The 18,722-nt window shown below is 37.5% G+C and overlaps 5 protein-coding genes across 5 annotated transcripts; 1 reads left to right on the forward strand and 4 right to left on the reverse strand.

Annotated features, from left to right (window-relative positions):
- Window positions 1-5,677: 5,677 nt before the first annotated feature.
- On the reverse strand, window positions 5,678-7,681 carry LOC108330997 (uncharacterized). Its single transcript, XM_017565600.2, has 5 exons — window positions 7,228-7,681; window positions 6,808-7,025; window positions 6,556-6,684; window positions 6,080-6,211; window positions 5,678-5,997 (listed from the first exon to the last, which is right to left on the reverse strand). Exons 1-5 carry the CDS (start codon window positions 7,508-7,510, stop codon window positions 5,884-5,886), a joined length of 876 nt encoding a protein of 291 aa, XP_017421089.1. The 5' UTR covers window positions 7,511-7,681; the 3' UTR covers window positions 5,678-5,883.
- Window positions 7,682-8,403: 722 nt separating this feature from the next.
- LOC108329990 (uncharacterized) lies at window positions 8,404-10,061 on the reverse strand. Its single transcript, XM_017564422.2, has 2 exons — window positions 9,125-10,061; window positions 8,404-8,765 (listed from the first exon to the last, which is right to left on the reverse strand). Exons 1-2 carry the CDS (start codon window positions 9,979-9,981, stop codon window positions 8,687-8,689), a joined length of 936 nt encoding a protein of 311 aa, XP_017419911.1. The 5' UTR covers window positions 9,982-10,061; the 3' UTR covers window positions 8,404-8,686.
- Window positions 10,062-10,567: 506 nt separating this feature from the next.
- LOC108329989 (pentatricopeptide repeat-containing protein At2g21090-like) lies at window positions 10,568-12,825 on the reverse strand. Its single transcript, XM_017564421.2, has one exon. The coding sequence runs from the start codon at window positions 12,823-12,825 to the stop codon at window positions 11,071-11,073; it is 1,755 nt and encodes a 584-aa protein (XP_017419910.2). The 3' UTR covers window positions 10,568-11,070.
- Window positions 12,639-16,149, forward strand: LOC108329988 (pentatricopeptide repeat-containing protein At2g13600). Its single transcript, XM_052877056.1, has 2 exons — window positions 12,639-15,079; window positions 15,891-16,149. Exon 1 carries the CDS (start codon window positions 12,913-12,915, stop codon window positions 15,028-15,030), a length of 2,118 nt encoding a protein of 705 aa, XP_052733016.1. The 5' UTR covers window positions 12,639-12,912; the 3' UTR covers window positions 15,031-15,079; window positions 15,891-16,149.
- On the reverse strand, window positions 15,781-17,875 carry LOC108331191 (ABC transporter G family member 5). Its single transcript, XM_017565837.2, has one exon. The coding sequence runs from the start codon at window positions 17,873-17,875 to the stop codon at window positions 15,938-15,940; it is 1,938 nt and encodes a 645-aa protein (XP_017421326.1). The 3' UTR covers window positions 15,781-15,937.
- Between the last annotated feature and the right edge of the window lie 847 nt (window positions 17,876-18,722).

Consider the following 18,722-nt stretch of genomic DNA (forward strand, 5'->3'; position numbering starts at 1 on the left):
GGTTGACTAATATAAGGATTGCTTAAATAGACCATTGAACCAATCTAATACCAAGAAATTAAATTCTAATATTTGAGATGGCGAATGATGTGTATTGGTGGATGTGCAGCAAGGTAAGTATGGATAATGGAGGGTGGCTCTCGATGATTGGAAGATGGCTAGAGGAGATCCTTTTAGACTCTCGAGCCTTGACTCCCAAAAAAAGGAATTGGCTTTGGAGTATTCTCAACATAAATACAATTCATTAATCAAAAGTCTCTATTACAAGTGATGAACATGGTTTTATAGTGATCCCGATGCTTTATGGCAACTACTAGGTTGATGATTAGCCTTGATACACGATCAGATGCCACATGACGTGCTACATGTGCAAAAAGGGAAAACTTGCAAAAGAAACGTGTTAAATGCATCAAGGGATCTTCCAGATCTTTGAGCAATGCTTGGTGCTAACCACATGCACTAGGCGAGGTGGCTAACGTCGAATGAGCTTTACGCTTTCCAACAAAAGAGATGGTGGATCCTTGTATCTATTGTCTTATCTTCCCAGCCTTTTTGGATCTTCCTAACCATGCTCCTTGTGATGAGTCCATCGATTGGACCCAATCCATCAACTTAGGTTTAAATACCATTACAGATAAACAATGTTGTCTTACATTAATAAAGAACATAACTTTATACATGTTTTGTTTCAAGTAAGATTTAAAGTTAAGGTTTTAAATACTAGTTAGCGCAATTTTAGACAAATTTTAAATTTCCTAATCCTATTTGAATTGTACATGACCGAACACACCTCAACCTTTCAGTATGGTTATTGTATTTGTCCAAGTACGAATTCAGCCTAGAAGGAACATACCATCCAAACTACTAATATTGATAAATTATGATTAAGTTAAGAAGAAGGGTTAAAGAAAAATTAACAGGTAATTAGGCCACGTGGCCTAGACCGATCTAGGTAAGGGTCCATAAACAATATTATGCATAACACATTCTACGAGGTACACTAATTAGTCCGTCAACATCATATCTAGAACATTTAGGAGAAAGAGGATGTCTCTTATTTCTTCAAGGACGCCAACTTCCAAGGTGCAGACCTTGAACAAGATGACCCCATGGTCATCATAATGGAGATTGAAAACTTCGTTATTAAGAAGACTTTGATAGATCAAGGTAGTTTAGTAGATATACTATATTGGAAGACATATAAAAAGTAGCTACCAGAGGAGGCTATGACCTCATATGACGAGCCCATATTTAGATTCTTTAGAGAAAGGGTTAGTACCAGCAGATATATCGACCTACACACCACCTTTGGGGAGAGAGAGCTAACAAAGACCATACCTATCTAGTATCTGGTAGTAGACGCAAATACGTCTTACAACATCCTATTGGGATGACCATCGCTCAACTTGTTTGGGGCAATTGTGTCAACTCCCCACTTGGCCATGAAATTCTCTTCATTGTTAGGTGTTATAATCACGATCCACGAAGACCAAAAAACAACATGAGAGTGCTACATTCCCACAACTTAATACTAAGATTGTTGAGAGAGCAAGTGTAGTCAGCATAACCATAGAAGGAGAAGACCTCGACCTTAGGCTAGACAACGATGCCAAGATGGAACTAATGGGGAAACCAAGTTCTGAGGGCAAGTCTTTACTGATAGTGTCCATTTATTTGCATGGACAACAACTGACCTTCTAAGAGTCGACCCAAGAATAACTTCTTGTTATAAGATGCTTTTCTACAAAACTTCTCACATGTAGGGATGACAACGGGTCCGGTCAGACATGAATAATGCCTACATGCTACTCGACCCGCAAGAAAAAAAATCCACTCGCTATCGGTCGCTACCCGTGCGGATACCCATTTAAAAAATATTCGCGGCTATTTTAAAACTCAGGATACTCGTGGATACTCGCGGATATTTAAAATAAAATTAAATTTTTAAAATAAAATTACAAAAAACAAAATATAATATAAATTAAAATTTAATTTTAATTAAATTTAACTTGATAAAATATAAATTAATTTTAAACTTAATTAAATTTAACATAATGAAATATATATTAAATTTTTATTTTTATTTTTTGCACGTAATGAATGCTTGCTGGTACGGGTAGTATAATACTCACACTCAACCTATTTCTAACTAGGTCTTGAAATACTCGCTATCCATGGGTACCTACCCGCAGGTACCAACTATCTATCACAAATTTTATCCATGGATACCCACAAACATTGACATTTTTGCCATCCCTACATGTTATCCATATTTAAAGAGGCTACACTAATATCGTAAAAGAAAAGGAAGTTGGGAGAAGGAAGGAGGCTTGCCACCAAGGCCGAAACCAAAAAGCGCTTGCAAGTTGGCCTCATAATATGGATCTTAACAAAACCTGTCCAAAGGATGCTTATCCCTTACCTAGCATAGGCCGACTATTAGATGGAGCTACTGATCACAATATGCTAATTTATTTTGGATGCATATTAGAGATATAATCAAATCCCCACGACTCAAGCATATACATTAAATACCACTTTCATCGTAGAAAGGGCCAATTATTATTACAAGATCATGCCCTTTGGCCTCAAGAATGCTAGAGCAACCTATCAGTGAGTCATGGATAGATTTTTCGCTATCTAATTGGAAAAAGTGTAGAGTATATATGTATGCCATGGTAATAAATCTACTACCCCCTCCAAGTACATTCGACCACCTGAGCTGACATCTATTTGGCCAGGAAGGAACCATACTGATGAGACTGCTGATATTGATAAATTATAAGTAAGTTAAGAAGAAAATGGTCAAAGCAAGATTAACAAACAATTATACCACGTGATCCATGCCCATCCAGATAAATGCCCACAAACAATAATATAAATAATACATTCTACAAAGTTCATTAATTACGTTTATTAATTATCGTATCTACTAATATCTAACGCATTTGACTAACTTGAGCGTCAAGATGTCTTCCAATAGCATAATCACATTCGGTTTGAAGAGGATAAGTACCTAAACATTCTAATTTGAGGATGTGAAGTTTGTTGGAACAATCGGTACCGTTATAGAGTCGTGCAGCATAATGAAATATAGATAGCGGAAAGCGTGTTCGGTCAAATTCATATTAAGATGGTCCGTTTTAGAAAATCAATTTTCTTAGAGAAAATTTATCAAACAGTTGATGTGCATAAAATGTAAAGATGGTAGAGAGTAGAAAAATTCAACACAGAATTGTTATCCTGGTTCGATTCAAATGAATCTACGTCCAGTTATTAATCACTATAAAAAGTTATTACGTTTTTCACTAAAAATTAGTTTCACATATTTACAATGGAGTGAATAAAATAGAAAGATAAAACCTTCCTTCGATGAACGAACCGGAAGAGAACTTCCTTCGACCAACGAACTGGAAGCAGAAATCTACACTCTCCTTCGACCAACGAGCTGGAATAGTGCGAAAAAAGTCTTCCTTTGACACACGAACCGGAAGATGACAGCCTTGCCAACTCGAAGAGAACCGCTCCGACCTTTGACCCACAAAGCACGAGCTTCTCCTATTCACGAGACCATGCAAAGCACTTGAACTAGCTTTTTAGAACTTTCTCAGACAAACTGTATTCTCAAAAGCTCAGAGTTAACCCACTAAGGGTTTTGGAACAACTATATATAGGCAATTGGTCTGAGTTAGAAAAGACATATTACAACTCCCACTGATAATCGATTATTGTTAGTGATAATCGATTATTTAAGTCCATTACAGGGTTTTCAGAAAGTGATAATCGATTATCCTGAGGAACAATCGGTTATTCCAGAGACTTGTGCAATTCTCATCAGGACCAGTTGATAATCGATTATTTTAAGGAATAATCGATTATTCCAGAGCGAAATGCTTTTTCAAGAGTGCTCATGATAATCGATTATAGCTTCATATAATCGATTAAATGCGTAACTTAACTAAAGATACGAGATTTTCTAAGTATTACATATTCAAAGACTTTCCTAATACATTTATATTCTACAAAGTGCTTTTAAAATAATTTTAACAACTTCTTCAAGTCTATCTTCTTGCAGCATCATCAAAATCATTTATCTTCAAATTTACCAATGCTCCTCATTGGTAACAATCTCCCCCTTTTTGATGATGATAAAAAATACTTGTTTAAAAGCAACTTTGGTTAGTCTGCAAAAAATACAAGCTGATAGACAACAAGAAAGTTAGCAGTAACTGCACTACTTCTCCCCCTTTTGATCATAAGCAAAAAGATGAATGAAAAAAAAATGCTCCCCCTTAATATGAGCTCCCCCTCAATTAAACAATGTATGCACTAAAATAAGAGATCATTTTATTCATGAAAAGAAAGGTAACATTTTTCATAAAGAAGAACATAAAACACAGAGTCAAAACAAACAATCATCAAAGCATACTAACATAAAATCCTAAATCTAAAACTCAGGATTGGGTGGTCTGTCTGGAGGTTGAAGATTAAAGTGATTTTCAATGTTTCCAAGACGAGTATTAAGGTCATTGAACTGGTCGATCACATATTCTTCATGATTTTGTTGCCACTCATATATCGGTTCAAAGTGAGCTTGTTGAGCAAGACGCTTATCCTCCATTTGTTTAGATAGGTTTGCAAAATGCTCCTCCATAGTTAGTGAGAAAGAGGAAGGCATTTGAGAAGGACCAGCATCAGCAGGATCAACAACTTGGACTAGGTCAGCCATATGGTGTCCATATCGTCATTGTCATCATCTTGGTGATCATCATCCTTGTGAATGATCACGCGACCACGAGAAACAAATCCCATTTGGCGAAATGTTGTCTCACCAATCTCAGTTCCAATCTTATTATTTTGTGTTTCAATATTATTAGTTAGCATTTTTTTATTATATTGTAGATGTGATAAAGAAAAGATGTTTCAAGAAAGAAAAATATTATAATTAATCTATTCAAGACTCCAATATTATAATAGACTCTAATATTATTCAAGACTATAATATTATTTTTTCTATCAATATTAAAAACTTATTTATTCGCTTTTTATGCTTGTTTTTGGATTAAGCTTGGATTGTATAATATTTGTTTTTTTTATTTTAAATTGTCTTTGGAGTTTAAACATCATTTTAGAGTGAAATTTATTTAGAATTAAATAAAAAAAATTATATATTTTTTTATTTTAAAAAAAAGTTATAATTAAGTGAACTATTGAACCAATCCGTTTAAACTACCAATCTGTGATGGATTGGGTCAGATTTGAATTTTTTCAGCTTGTTATTGGGTTAACTAACCCATAATAGACCGGATTACCCAATTTTTGATAGCTCTAGTTATAATCTTAACTTATGAATTCCGAAGCATTAACCAACAAAATAGTTTATAACTTAGGGTCACATCTTGTCTATGCCTAGGACATGTTTGAAAGAAACAATAACCAATTATATAGAACAGATGAGAGCATTTGGATAATAATGATTCTGAATTGTTGGTCAAATCTAGAGCTTCCAGAGTTAATATTAGCTTTTCCAAATCTAAATTTTTAACTTATATGAAAAAATAATTTATTTTTTTCTTCTTACAAAAATGCTTATGGAATTTTTATTTTTTCCAGAACACCCTTAATAGTGAAGTGAGCAAACTATAAATAACTCTTGAACAGATGACCCACAGACATGTGAATAAGAAGATATTTTATTTTCTTAATTACATTGATATGTTCATGTAAGAACAAGTGAGACAAATTGTATATAATAAGTAATTATGGTAGTAATTATCAGTAGATGCTCAATGATTATTTATAAAACGAACATCAATAAGCAAAGGTATCAAATATTTCTTGACACCACAAAGCACACACAAGACACTAGAGTTGAAGCTAAATTCAAACAATTCTCAACTCTTTTAGCCATTGGGAATGCAAAGGGCATGGGTCTGGGTTGCCTTGGGCAGTGGCCTTCTCAGAGAGAGAATAAAACCAACCATTCCTCCATTTGAACTGCAATTATAACCAACATAATAATTTATATATCAACGTTATCTTCTGAATCAGATATTTATTGCACTAATTTATCATTTACCTCCTTAACTGCTGTGGGAAAGTGGGCCACAGCTCTTGAATATGCACATAACCGTTCTTCCATTGCTTCTTCAAATGTTAACCCTTTTTCACTTGCTGCTGCTGATGCCAGTTCTGCTATAAGGCTGGACAACTGAAAGTGCAAACTTCACTCGGTGTTATTTCTTAGTACTGAATACATCACTCATATTAGCTTAAACTGTTTGATAAAATAAAAAAATCTATACAAAAGTTTATTTCACCAAAAACTCAGCCATAGTCACTTTTACCTACTTAGACACCTCTTCAAGATCCAAAAAAAGAAATCTTATGCATATGGTAATGATTGTAATCACCAACCATGAAGCATCCTTTTAACTACAAAGTTTAATCTAACCGTGCACATGCTGATAGATTTTGTCTTGTAATAAAAATGTTATTGATTGACAGAATTAGCAGATTAGTTTTGAGAATATGCCAATTGCAAATCATACTTACTTCGGTGCGGAATTCCTTTTCCACAACACCTACAGAAACCCCTCCATGACGTGCTCCAACAAGCATTACAGAGCAAATCCATATAAGCTTCTCTAGCATCTGCTTTTGAAAATCATTCTTGTCAAGAACCTGGTTTTCAGACATACAAATGTTATATTATCAGACGTTTAAATGACAGTATGTTGTATATATCATGAACAAAATTCAAGGATTCATCAGACAGTTATCTAATTTCAGGAGTAGTATGCATACCTTGCAAGAGAGGCCTCCAGCATTTAACCTTGCAGCAATAACAGAAGCCCACTTGCCATATGCAGCAGTGAGGCCTTCAGGATTGGTATCAGTGGTGCCATCAACAGGGGCCTCTCCAATTTTCGACACTGCAAAATAAGCCAACACCTGGTTTGCATCATTCAAGCCTTTGGTCTGAAGCCACGGCTCCATCATTCCGTTCTGGAAAAACACCAAATCTGAAAAAACAACACCAAATCATTACCACCAAAAGTTCTAGGAATCCCACATTGAGTAAGATGAGAAACCCGAATATATGTTAGCTATATAATCACGTGAAAGTTAATCCCAGAGACTCTCTGTTCAATCGATCTTTCAACTCCTAACAAAGTCCATCAACTCAAATTCAACCCACAATGCATGGCACAGTGAGAAACTCACCATCCCATCTGGAAGAAGGAGTGGATTGAAGTACGGTTTCAAGATCATCGTTTCTCGTGCACACCAAAATGGGGCCTTCAAAGTTCAGTGGTACGGCCTCTCCGCGGCGAACGAGGAGGTCTTGGCCGCTGCCCATGTCCTGCAGGGCCTGCCCCACTCTTCCGCCGCCGACAATGACGGCGGGAACGACCTTGGTGGAGGGGGTGGCGACTACGGCGGATGCTTTGAACCTGAAGGCGGTGGTTGTGGGGAAAATGGGGAAGGAGAGGGTGGCCATGGCCATAGAGGAGTGAGTGTTGAGTCTTGAGCAGAAAGTGTTGGCAGTTACAATGAGTGAGGAACAAGAAGAAGAACAATATCAAACATGATTGGTTCCCTTTGCGGTGATTGTTCATCCTGTGGTTGTTGTTTGAAGGTTCTATCCTCCACTTGTTTCTTTCTATTATTGATCATAATTTATATTGCTGCATTGTTCTAATTCTAATCGTCCAATTTCATTTTGAAATATGAGATTAATGCTCACCACACCTCTCTATATACACCGGTATTTATATACTCCCCTGGTGCTTTGTTTTTTTCATTCTTTGTTTCTTTTTTCTTCATCATCTTTCTTGTTCGTCCTGTCTTATCTTTCATGTCTCATTGTTTGTTAATCATTTTATTTTCATCCTGTCTTGTATAATAAATTCTTATGAATGGACAGTTCAAATAATTTTTGTCTATATACATTTTAGTTCATACCTGTCTTAGATCTGCCCTTGTCTAAATAAGCCAGAAAACACTAACAAAAAACACGCCAGATAAAACAAAACTCATAACACCGAGCAAGTCTCCTCCACACAGAGATGTGTGTCTCCTTATGTTTTTCCTATTTCATTCAAAAATCAAATATGCCACCCTAAGGATTCAGCCAATGATTTAAAATGTCACATCATGGTGTAATGATGTATGTTTAAAGGGAATATAAATTTACCAACTTCCTTCACCTAAACACGATACTTAAGTTCAGTAACATGTCACATACAGGAAGAAACATTCACGCGTAATTTTTTTATTCAGAAATCAAAAGTGACAATAAAGAACCAGTTGGTAAGCATGTCGAATTTTAGATTAAGGATTATAGTAAGAAATGGATAGATAGTTAAAAGCACATATAAGTCTAAAACAGGACAAAAGTTTAGAAACAAAAGTTGAACTTTCAATTATCGGACTGCAAAATTCTTGACATATGCTATGTGCTCTGATATTATGACCAAAGAGAAGTTGTTGGTGGTCTTTACATTTCTCAATACTAACTAATGAAATGAATTTCCTTGACTATCAAACCTGGGAGTTAAAATCTATGGTGTCTTCCTTTGGGATTTTTCATGCCCTGGAATACTCTTTCACATTTTTATTACTGTTGTGAATTTCTATGGCACTCCATGTTTTGTATTTCCATTATAAGTAATTCACCCTCTCATATTCTTTGTTTGCTTTTTGCACAAGGAAGGAATGACCAGCATCCATTTGAGAATGAAGAACTGTGATCAAAATACCTGATGAAACTAAAAAAGCATTAGTGGATAATATACACCACACCAAGTTTGTTTCACTTAAACTACGTTAATTTCTAGTTATTTGATCACTACAATTATATGACTCTTGGCCTCTAATACAGAATGTTATAAGGACTTTTTTTTTGAATAAAACGAGTTAAGTCTAATAAAAAGGACTAGTACTCTATAAGAGCGATTTCATAAAAAGGATTAGTAATCAGAAAAATTATGACAGATTTCATAAATTCGTTTATACACTTAGCTTGTGAAGAAATTCATTTCATTTTTTCTTCACAATCTCTCTCTCTCTCGCAGAATTAGAAGTGTTTCCGAAACATATGGAGAGTTTCAGTATCCACCTGTTTGTGTCACTCATGCCATCTTCTGTGTTGTTTCCTGAAAGGGAAAATCGTTTAATTCTCCAATCTTTTCCCACTTGTTTTATAGATTCCTGCAATGAAGGTCTAGAAGAAACCTTGGACTCATTCTTCATTTTATCCTTCTTCATCCAATCAAGAGAGATTGGAAAGAACAACTTCAGGAGGAAGGTTTCACTGTCCATGCTTTCAACCCGCAATATCTGACCAGGTCTACTATTACCTTTGATTTTCTTCTTCTTCTTTAGCTTTTTGAGTTGAGCTTTGCCACTACTTTGCATGTGTGTGTTGTTCAGGGAAGTTTCATTTTGATGTGGTTGTTCTGGTTCCAGCACATGCTTCTCATGAACCACCATGTCTTGAAAAGAGAGTTCATAGCCAGACTCAGGCATGTCTTTCACCATCTCCATAAGTTCCCTTTGTCCGTGTGCAATAGCTTTGCTCCTTGAAGGGTGAGAAGCCGTAGAACAAAAAGGTGAATACTCAAACTTTAAGTTTTTCCCTTGGTGTGTTTCTCCAAAATCTGCTTCCTTATTGAACCTTGCATCATTGCCTTGTGGTTGATCACAATCGCTAGAAAGTGTGGTGTTTGATGAACGCCAGAAACTGAATTCTGTGTCTCCTCCACTCTCGTGAAGAGAGTGTGTTTGGTGGGTTGTGTTCATGTTTGAGGGAGGAGTGAAGGGACAAAGAAGAACATGGTAACGAATATAAGTGTTGGGGAAATATGTAGTCTTTTTCTTAGTCTTTTTTTTTATGGAATTTGTAATGAACAAGTCGTTGCCGTCTTGGATGGGAGTAAAAGTAAATGGTCCAAAATGTTCATTTTCCACACCCATCCTTTGGATTATATTTCACGTTGCTTTAAAGTCCATGTTCTAGTGTTCTGTTCTGAACATTTTCAGTTGTCAAACTTGTAAATTACTAACAAGTATTAAGTGATAAAAATACTAGTTAACGTGATTTATATAACTATTCACCTGTTCATTTTCACATAATAGAATGAATTCTAAATTTAAAGTTGAGTTTTTTTTGAGATAAATGCTTCACTATTAACTTGATTTCAGAATAAAAGCCTTGAGATATAAATCAATTTTCCACGAGCAAAATTTCAACAAGAATTTTTTCTTTTTGCAAACGTTAATACACATTTGGAAACTACTGACAAGAAACTGCAGGCTGATTCTGAATGAGATAAATTGAGCGACGTTAGAGGGAGGAAACATATGGCAATGTGTTCCAAAGAATTGTGGTCCCTCCCAACGACCACGAGATTATCATCATTTCGAAGAAACTTGACTGTTGTCAGTTTAAATTTAAAATTAAAATTAAAAGGAAGTATGTTATGGTCAAGAGTCAACTGAGTACATAAATAATGTATAATTTTACTTGATGACACATTTACACAATAAACAATAGCAGGCAAATCACTGTGAAAGGCCTATTATTGTTTGCAGTGATCATTCATAATTATGATCAATGCTAATCAATAGCTACAGTTGGTCAAATTTCAATACAATGCCAATGTTTGTAATTACAATGCTAATCAATACCAAACATGACCACATTCAGTTATTACTTGGAGAATGCTTGCTTTCCCATAAGGGATCCACATATTCAGAGCAAAATCACACAACAACAATGCAAAACCAACTATTAGTTGCTTCTTGGAACCACGTTCACTAATATTCAACGTGTTACCCAAAACTTAATACACATTCCAATGCATATTCACTCCAATTTCTTCATGAGTTTTGTGTTGTTGAGTTGAACTGACAGTTGAAGCGTCTCAACATGAAAACAAACATACCGATTGACTCACAGCCTAGTAGTGAGAGGAGTATGATTGAAGATAGTTAGCATTCTTGATAATCACGGTGGCATGATAACACCATGACAAAAGCTTCTCATCAATGCGGCTATATTGACTAACTAAAGTAGAAATCATCATCATAATCTGGACGAAAAGGGTAATCAATATAAGGCTGATGATACCCGGCATCCTTCAAATGAAGGACTAATTTACTGTTCACTTCACATATCTCTCCAATCTGTCGATGCAGCTTGTCCTTGGCCACAAACTCGTGTCTCACATTTCTCAACTCAATCCAACTAAAAGCTGGTTCTTTTTTCAAACACCTTTCCTTCATTACCGTCCTAATTCTTTTGGCATCACCCCATCTACCATCTGCAGCATATATGTTTGCTAGCATAACATACCTAGCTGTATTTTCTGGTTCCAACTCAAACAGTGCCTCAGCAGCCTTTCTAGCAAGGTCCATGTTCCCATGAACTCTACAAGCACCCAATATTGCACCCCAAACTGCAATGTGATTCATAGTTTCACCAGGCACCTTTTCAGTCAAACTCATGGCTTCCTTCAGTCTGTTTTTCCTCCCCAGCAAATCAATCAGTAAAGCATAGTGATCAGCTTTAGGCTTCACTCCATACTTTCTTTCCATCAAATCCACCAACTCTAACCCTTCATTATCTAAACCTGCATGGCTACAACCAGATAGCACCCCAAGAAATGTCACATGATTGGGCTCTACTTTGGCTTCTATCATCCTTCTAAACACAGCCAATGAGTCCTCCCCATGACCATTTTGTGCAAAACCAGTTATGAACGTATTCCAAGTAACCACATCCCTGACAGGAGCCATCTCAAACAAATTTTCAGCTGATTTCATATCTCCACACTTACCATACATGTCAATCAAAGCATTGCAGACATACACATTAAACAAGTTCCCACTTATGCCACCTCTAATAATTTGACCATGCACCTGCTTACCTCTTCCTATAAGAGCCTCTTCTGCACAAGCATCTATAATACTCACAAAAGTTGGAGCACTAGGTCTCACACCCTCTTCCAACATTTGCTTAAAAACATCAAAAGCTTCACCACAACGCCCATTTCTCACAAAACCCGTTATCAAAGCAGACCAAGAAACCGTGTTCTTAACCGGCATATCCTTAAATACCTTACAAGCTTCATCCAATCTACATGCTCTAGAGTAAGCCACAACCATTGACGTCCAAGACACTACATTTCTCTCTCGCATCCAGCAAAACACAGAATACGACAAGTCGGGTTCACCACATTTCCCATAAGCATCAATTAACGCGTTATTGAGAATCAGGTTCCAGTCTATGCCAACTATAACTGCCACCCCATGAGCCTGGCGCAACCATTTAGCGTTCCCCAAACAAGCGCAGCTTCCAACTACGCTAACGAGGGTGAACTCGTCTAACACCAAAACGTTTCGACCGTTTTGCATCATTTGAAAGAGCTTAACCGAATCTTCGTGAAGATTATAGCGCTTGAACCCGGAGATTAGCGAGTTATAACTAACGACGTTCCGTTGAGGCATTTTATCGAACAGATTACGGGCCTTATGGAAAAGGCCCGTTTTCGAGTAAAACGAGATTAGCGTATTCCACGAACGAGTGTTCTTGTTGGGAAGATCGTCGAAGGCCTTTTGTAAACTTTCTTCGCTGCCGCACTTCGAATACGCGTCAATGAGACCGTTAGCGAGGAAAGCGTCGAAGAAAAGAGCGGTTTTTATAAGGTGACCGTGCACGGATTTTGCGAGTTTCACCCTCCTCGCCGAGACACACTTTGAAATCATAGACGAACACTTTTGAACGGAGGAAACGACATTGTTGGGGAGCATGGTCATGTTGGTTTCTCTGAATCAAATTAGGAGGTCTTTCTATATGGTTTCGTTTAAAGGACTCACTTCTTCAAATTAAGGGTCTTTCTATGAATGGGTAGACATGCGTTCGTTCAAAAAGTGGTGGGTGACCTTTGTTTGCTCGATTCTTCACCCTTCGCGAGGTTATTGGACTCTTGCGTTCGGTCAAAGTCTGGAATTGACGTGCGTCGCATTCATGGTCGAATCATTAAGACACAGTTTTCATCTGAAATTTTCATTCAGAACAGACTCGTTGATGCTTATAGAAAATGCTGTTGTTTTGAGGACGCACGGAAGGTGTTTGTTCATATGCCCCTGAGGAACACTTTCAGTTATAATGCGATTTTAAGCGTTTTGACGAAGTTTGGGAAGCTTGACGAGGCTTGCAACGTTTTTATGTCGATGCCTGAGCCTGACCAATGCTCATGGAATGCTATGGTGTCGGGTTTTGCACAACATGATCGATTTGAGGAAGCATTGAAGTTCTTTGTTGACATGCATAGTGAGGATTTTGTGGTTAATGAGTATGCGTTTGGGAGTGCTCTCAGTGCTTGTGCAGGGTTGACAGATTTCAATGTAGGGATTCAAATCCATGCTTTGATATCAAAATCTCGTTACTTATTAGATGTTTATATGGGTTCTGCTCTTGTTGATATGTACTCTAAGTGTGGAGTGGTGATTTGTGCTCAAAAGGCTTTTGATGAAATGGTTGTGCGGAATATAGTGTCTTGGAACAGTTTGATAACGTGTTACGAGCAAAATGGGCCTGCAGGAAAAGCTCTGGAAGTTTTTGTTAGGATGATGGATAATGGGGTTGAACCTGATGAGATAACTCTGGCTAGCGTAGTCAGTGCCTGTGCGAGCTTGTCTGCAACCAGGGAAGGTTTGCAAATTCATGCTCGTGTCATCAAAAGGGATAAGTTTCGAAATGACCTTGTGCTAGGCAATGCGTTAGTTGATATGTATGCAAAGTGCAAAAGAATTAGGGAAGCTCGACTTGTTTTTGATAGGATGCCAGTTAGGGATGTTGTGTCTGAAACTTCTATGGTTAGTGGATATGCCAGGGCAGCAAGTGTGAAAGCGGCAAGGTTGATGTTTTCGAAGATGATGGAGAGGAATGTGGTGTCCTGGAATGCTCTTATTGCAGGTTACACACAAAATGGAGAGAATGAGGAGGCAGTTAAACTTTTCCTCCTCCTGAAGAGGGATTCTCATTGGCCAACCCATTACACCTTTGGGAATCTACTTAATGCGTGTGCCAATCTTGCCGATCTGAAACTTGGTAGACAGGCTCACACTCACATTTTGAAGCATGGATATTGGTTTCAGTCTAGAGAAGAATCTGACATTTTTGTGGGGAATTCTCTCATTGACATGTACATGAAATGTGGAATGGTTGAAGATGGGTGCCGGGTTTTTGAGCATATGGTAGAAAGGGATACTGTCTCATGGAATGCCATGATAGTGGGGTATGCACAAAATGGTAATGGTACAAGCGCCCTCGAAATTTTCAGGAAAATGCTGCTATCCGGAGAAAAACCAGACCCTGTTACTATGATTGGAGTTCTATCTGCATGTAGCCATGCAGGACTTGTTGAAGAAGGACGACGTTACTTCCACTCAATGAGGCTTGAGTATGGTTTAGCACCGTTGAAGGACCATTTTACATGCATGATTGATTTACTAGGTCGGGCTGGCTGCCTTGATGAAGCAAACTATTTGATGCAGACAATGCCGATGCAACCAGATGCCGTTGTCTTGGGATCTCTACTTGCTGCTTGTAAGGTTCATGGAAACATTAAATTAGGGAAGCATGTAGCAGAAAAGCTCATGGAAATTGATCCCTTGAACTCTGGACCTTACGTTCTTCTTTCAAATATGTATGCTGAGCTTGGCAGATGGAAAGATGTGGTCAAAGTCCGGAAACAGATGAGGCAACAGGGAGTAGTTAAGCAACCTGGTTGCAGTTGGATTGAAATTCAGAGTCGCGTGCATGTTTTCATGGTGAAAGATAAAAGGCATCCTCGTAGGAAGGACATCCATTTAGTTCTGAAAATTCTTACAGCACAGATGAAGCGGGCTGGCTATGTGCCAGAAGCTGATGATGATGAGTTTTGCGAGGAGGAAAGTGACTCTGAACTTGTCTTGCATTGTGAAATGGAATCAGAGGCTGATACAGAAGTTGCATAAATGAAAATCTTCTGGCTAGTTGTCGAGGTTTTCACTAGAAAGTAGGAAGGTTTGGGATTAAAGTTCGCATATTTGAGCAAGGCTCTAGAAATTTGAGATGAAGCGTCCAAAATTTTTCATAAGGGTTTAAGTCAAATTTATAGTAAGTAGGCTGAGGATGTAGAATCTCGAATGTACCCGTCGGTTTGTTGTTACCACTTGCGTCAGTGCATCTCTGATATATACTTTCAGTCAGCTAACTTTCTTGCAGCTAAGCTCATTGATTTTGATCATATGATCAGTTTGATTGCTAAATATATGAGCTCAAAATAGTTAAAGTGTCATATTTACAAATGGACTCATCCTGTTAATCAGATGGGTTCTTGGCCACTAGCATATAGGGATATAAAACTACAATAAAAAGGAATAGCAGATATATCTCCGTAGATCAAGCTGTTAATTGCTTCATTATGCTGTTTGTTAATATTTATATACCATCTCTTACAAGAGTGTGTTGTGATTGAAATTAGGATTTTAGAGTAAGCCTGGTGAAATTAATATTTATATACCATCTCTTCAGTTACTGCATCACCTATTTTCATTATGGGAGTTGCTACACAAGATACTGAATTGTGTGTGTAAAAATAAAAACGGGAGAATCCCTCGGCCAGCATATAGGATCATCCTTTCACTATTTCTGGCAAAAAGCATGTATTGTGAAAGAAAATTAGGAGGGAAGAAGAATGTGAATGATGAAGAGAGAGACGGTGGTGTGAATTAAGTAATGCTTGAAAACAGAAACAACCACAATATCATTTTTGTTGTCTTTTTACATTTTTTGCTTGTTGATATGATTCTACATCTTTGTTTCCTCTTTGCAGATAAATCCGAGTGATGTGAACCAACCCTCTCGAGAGTGAGAGAGTCATCAACTTTTTAGAATGATTCCTTGTGAGCATCTGTACCTAAGAATTACAAAATAAATGAACCTGGAAACCAGGATGAAGCACACCATCACCCCAACATTCTTCCATCTACTAGTCTCCCCTCCAAGCTCTGCTAGTTTAAGCACATCCTCTCCTCTCACCACACATGCCCCAAACAAGTACTCCAAGCACTTTTTTGAATTGGAGAACTCATTTATCAGAAACCCTTCAAAGGGATACTTAAATGGAGACATATAATGCATGAAAATCCAGTAACTTGGAATTTGCTGTTTTGATATGAAGTATCCAGAGAACAGAAGAAACGAACCGATGGCACCGGCAATCATTGAATTCCCAACAATGAAATTAGGCACTGCAGCACTGAAACATACCACTACCGAATTTGCAGTGTAAAGAATTAGCCAGATTAGCATCAGAAAGTACAAAAATGCAGAAAAATTCCTGTTGAGATCAATAAGCCAGTACAGAGGCACTGTGAATAAAATGGCTAGTATGAGCAAAAATGGCAAGGAAACTAGGCCATTGGCGATAGCATAAGATGAAACTCTGTAGCTTCCACTAGATATTTCTTTCAGTATAATATCCCTTTCTTGCAGAAAAATTGGTAGAGCTTCGGTGGTGCTTGATAACATAAACGTTAAAATGAAAGCAAAGAGACCCACTCTTTCTTCCACTCCCTCCATACCATCCTTGAGATTACAAAAGACTGAGCCCAAAACCAGTCCAGAAACCAGCATTTGAATTGTCCTGCACGCAAAGAGTTCCTTTGTGCGTACGATATTTTTGGAGAATCTATGAGTGAGAATCATAGTTTCTCTCAATACAGAATTTGCAAAATCAAAAGTGATATCCATTCCCGCACTAATGGTTTCTTCATCAATTAACTTGGATTGTTGAAAGAGCTGTTGCAAAGTAAACTTACCACTTCTACTCTCACCCTGCTCATCACATTTCTCCTGTAACATTGTCCTTGGTAATCGCCACGAAGCTTCTAGCTGAACCTGCTGACATTTTTTATGTTGCTGAATGGTCGTAATATAATCAATGGCAAACTCAACCACATTAACATGAAGAGGAATTTCTAAACCCATTAGCCTTAGATTTACACCCAGAAAATCCACAGAGCCATGGTGCAACACAATACCATCAGCCAATAACAGTATTGAGTTGAACAACTTCACCATTCTGTACCCTGGTTGGTGGATAGTCAGGATTATAGTTCGCCCCCTAGATTCAGCCATTACCTTAAGCATATCAATTATTTGCAAAGCTGAGGTACTATCAAGCCCTGAAGTTGGTTCATCCAAAATCAGTACCCTTGGATCATGTATGACTTCAACACCAATGGAAACTCGGCGCCTCTCACCACCAGATATGCCACGTACCTTGTCATCTCCAATTCTATTCCTAGCAACATGGCTAAGACCAAGCTCTAGAATTAGTGACTTGACCCTGGAGCATAGTTGTTCTTGAGGAAGACGTAACCTTAGCTTTGCACTAAACATTATGGTTTCTTCAACCGTAAGTAAGGGAAACAAGGTATCCTTTTGCAAAACATACCCAGAAATTTTTTTGAACTCAGCTGTATCCACAGGCTCTTGATTCACCAAGATACACCCACTTTGTGAACTAGCTTTACCAGCTAGGATCTTAAGAAGGGATGATTTCCCAGCCCCACTTGGCCCAACAATTGCCAGAATTTCTAGTGGCTTTGCTATGCAGTTCACGTTCTTGAGGACATGCCTAACTCCACTGCATGATCTTTGTTCAGTTTTTTCTTCATCTTCTGCTTCACGACCATCTTCCTCCCTATTCAACTGTGAAAATTTTCTGAAGATTTTAGAAGGTTGCTCTGCTGCCTTTGTACGGATGTTGTAGTTTATGTCTGTTGCCTCAACCTCACACCCTTGTTTCTTCATTGAATACGTTCTTTGCTCTCTCTCTTTTTTGTTTTTCTTTTTTCTCTCTTTCACTATCTGTTTGTCTTCTACTCGCTTCTTATTACAAGCCCTTTTGGATGTCTTGCTCTATATTTTCTATATTATTTTTTGAAAGCTGAATCTACTGTTTGGACCTCAGCCACTTTCTATGAAACAATACTGGTTCGAAGGGATGTCGCTGCAAAGACGTTGAGATCCTCAAACTTTGTAGTCATAGTTCACGTGCACTAGTTCTGGCTACTGCATGGTGAATAAAATTATTAAATTGAATGGTTCACGTGGACATTTTTTGATTCTCATCTTCAGTGGCCAACTTGAACAATAAAACAATTCTAGGATGCTAAAATCGCACCATTGATAGTGTCGGAGCAGGGTTGATCCCACTGTGAAATTAACTTATCCCTTCAACGTGTATGGATGGTTTTTTTTTTTTTCTGACATTGTATTGATCCTCTCATCCTTTAATGTTTACAAAGCAACTTATATAATATGTGAAAAATATTAGTATATTGCTTTTTAATACACTCGATGCAGGTGATTTGTGCTCTAAATGTTAGTGAAGTTAATTAATGCTATTATTCCAAAAACTCGAGGGTTGTAAAACAAAATTTAACATCTATGTGTACATAATTCTTGCTGGGAACTAACCTCTGAGATTTTCTGCAAAATCAGGCATAAAATCCACACCCACTGTTGTCGTCTCTTCATTGTAAAGTTGTTTCTACGTTCTAACGTTGCCAAATTAGAATAAGAGGCTGATGCCTTTGCTACGTACAAAGTGAATATATATTTTTGGTTTAATAATTTCAGCTGTCACTTTTTTTTT

The sequence above is a fragment of the Vigna angularis genome, chromosome 4 (assembly GCF_016808095.1).
Source record: "Vigna angularis cultivar LongXiaoDou No.4 chromosome 4, ASM1680809v1, whole genome shotgun sequence".
NCBI classification, from domain to species: Eukaryota; Viridiplantae; Streptophyta; class Magnoliopsida; order Fabales; family Fabaceae; genus Vigna; species Vigna angularis.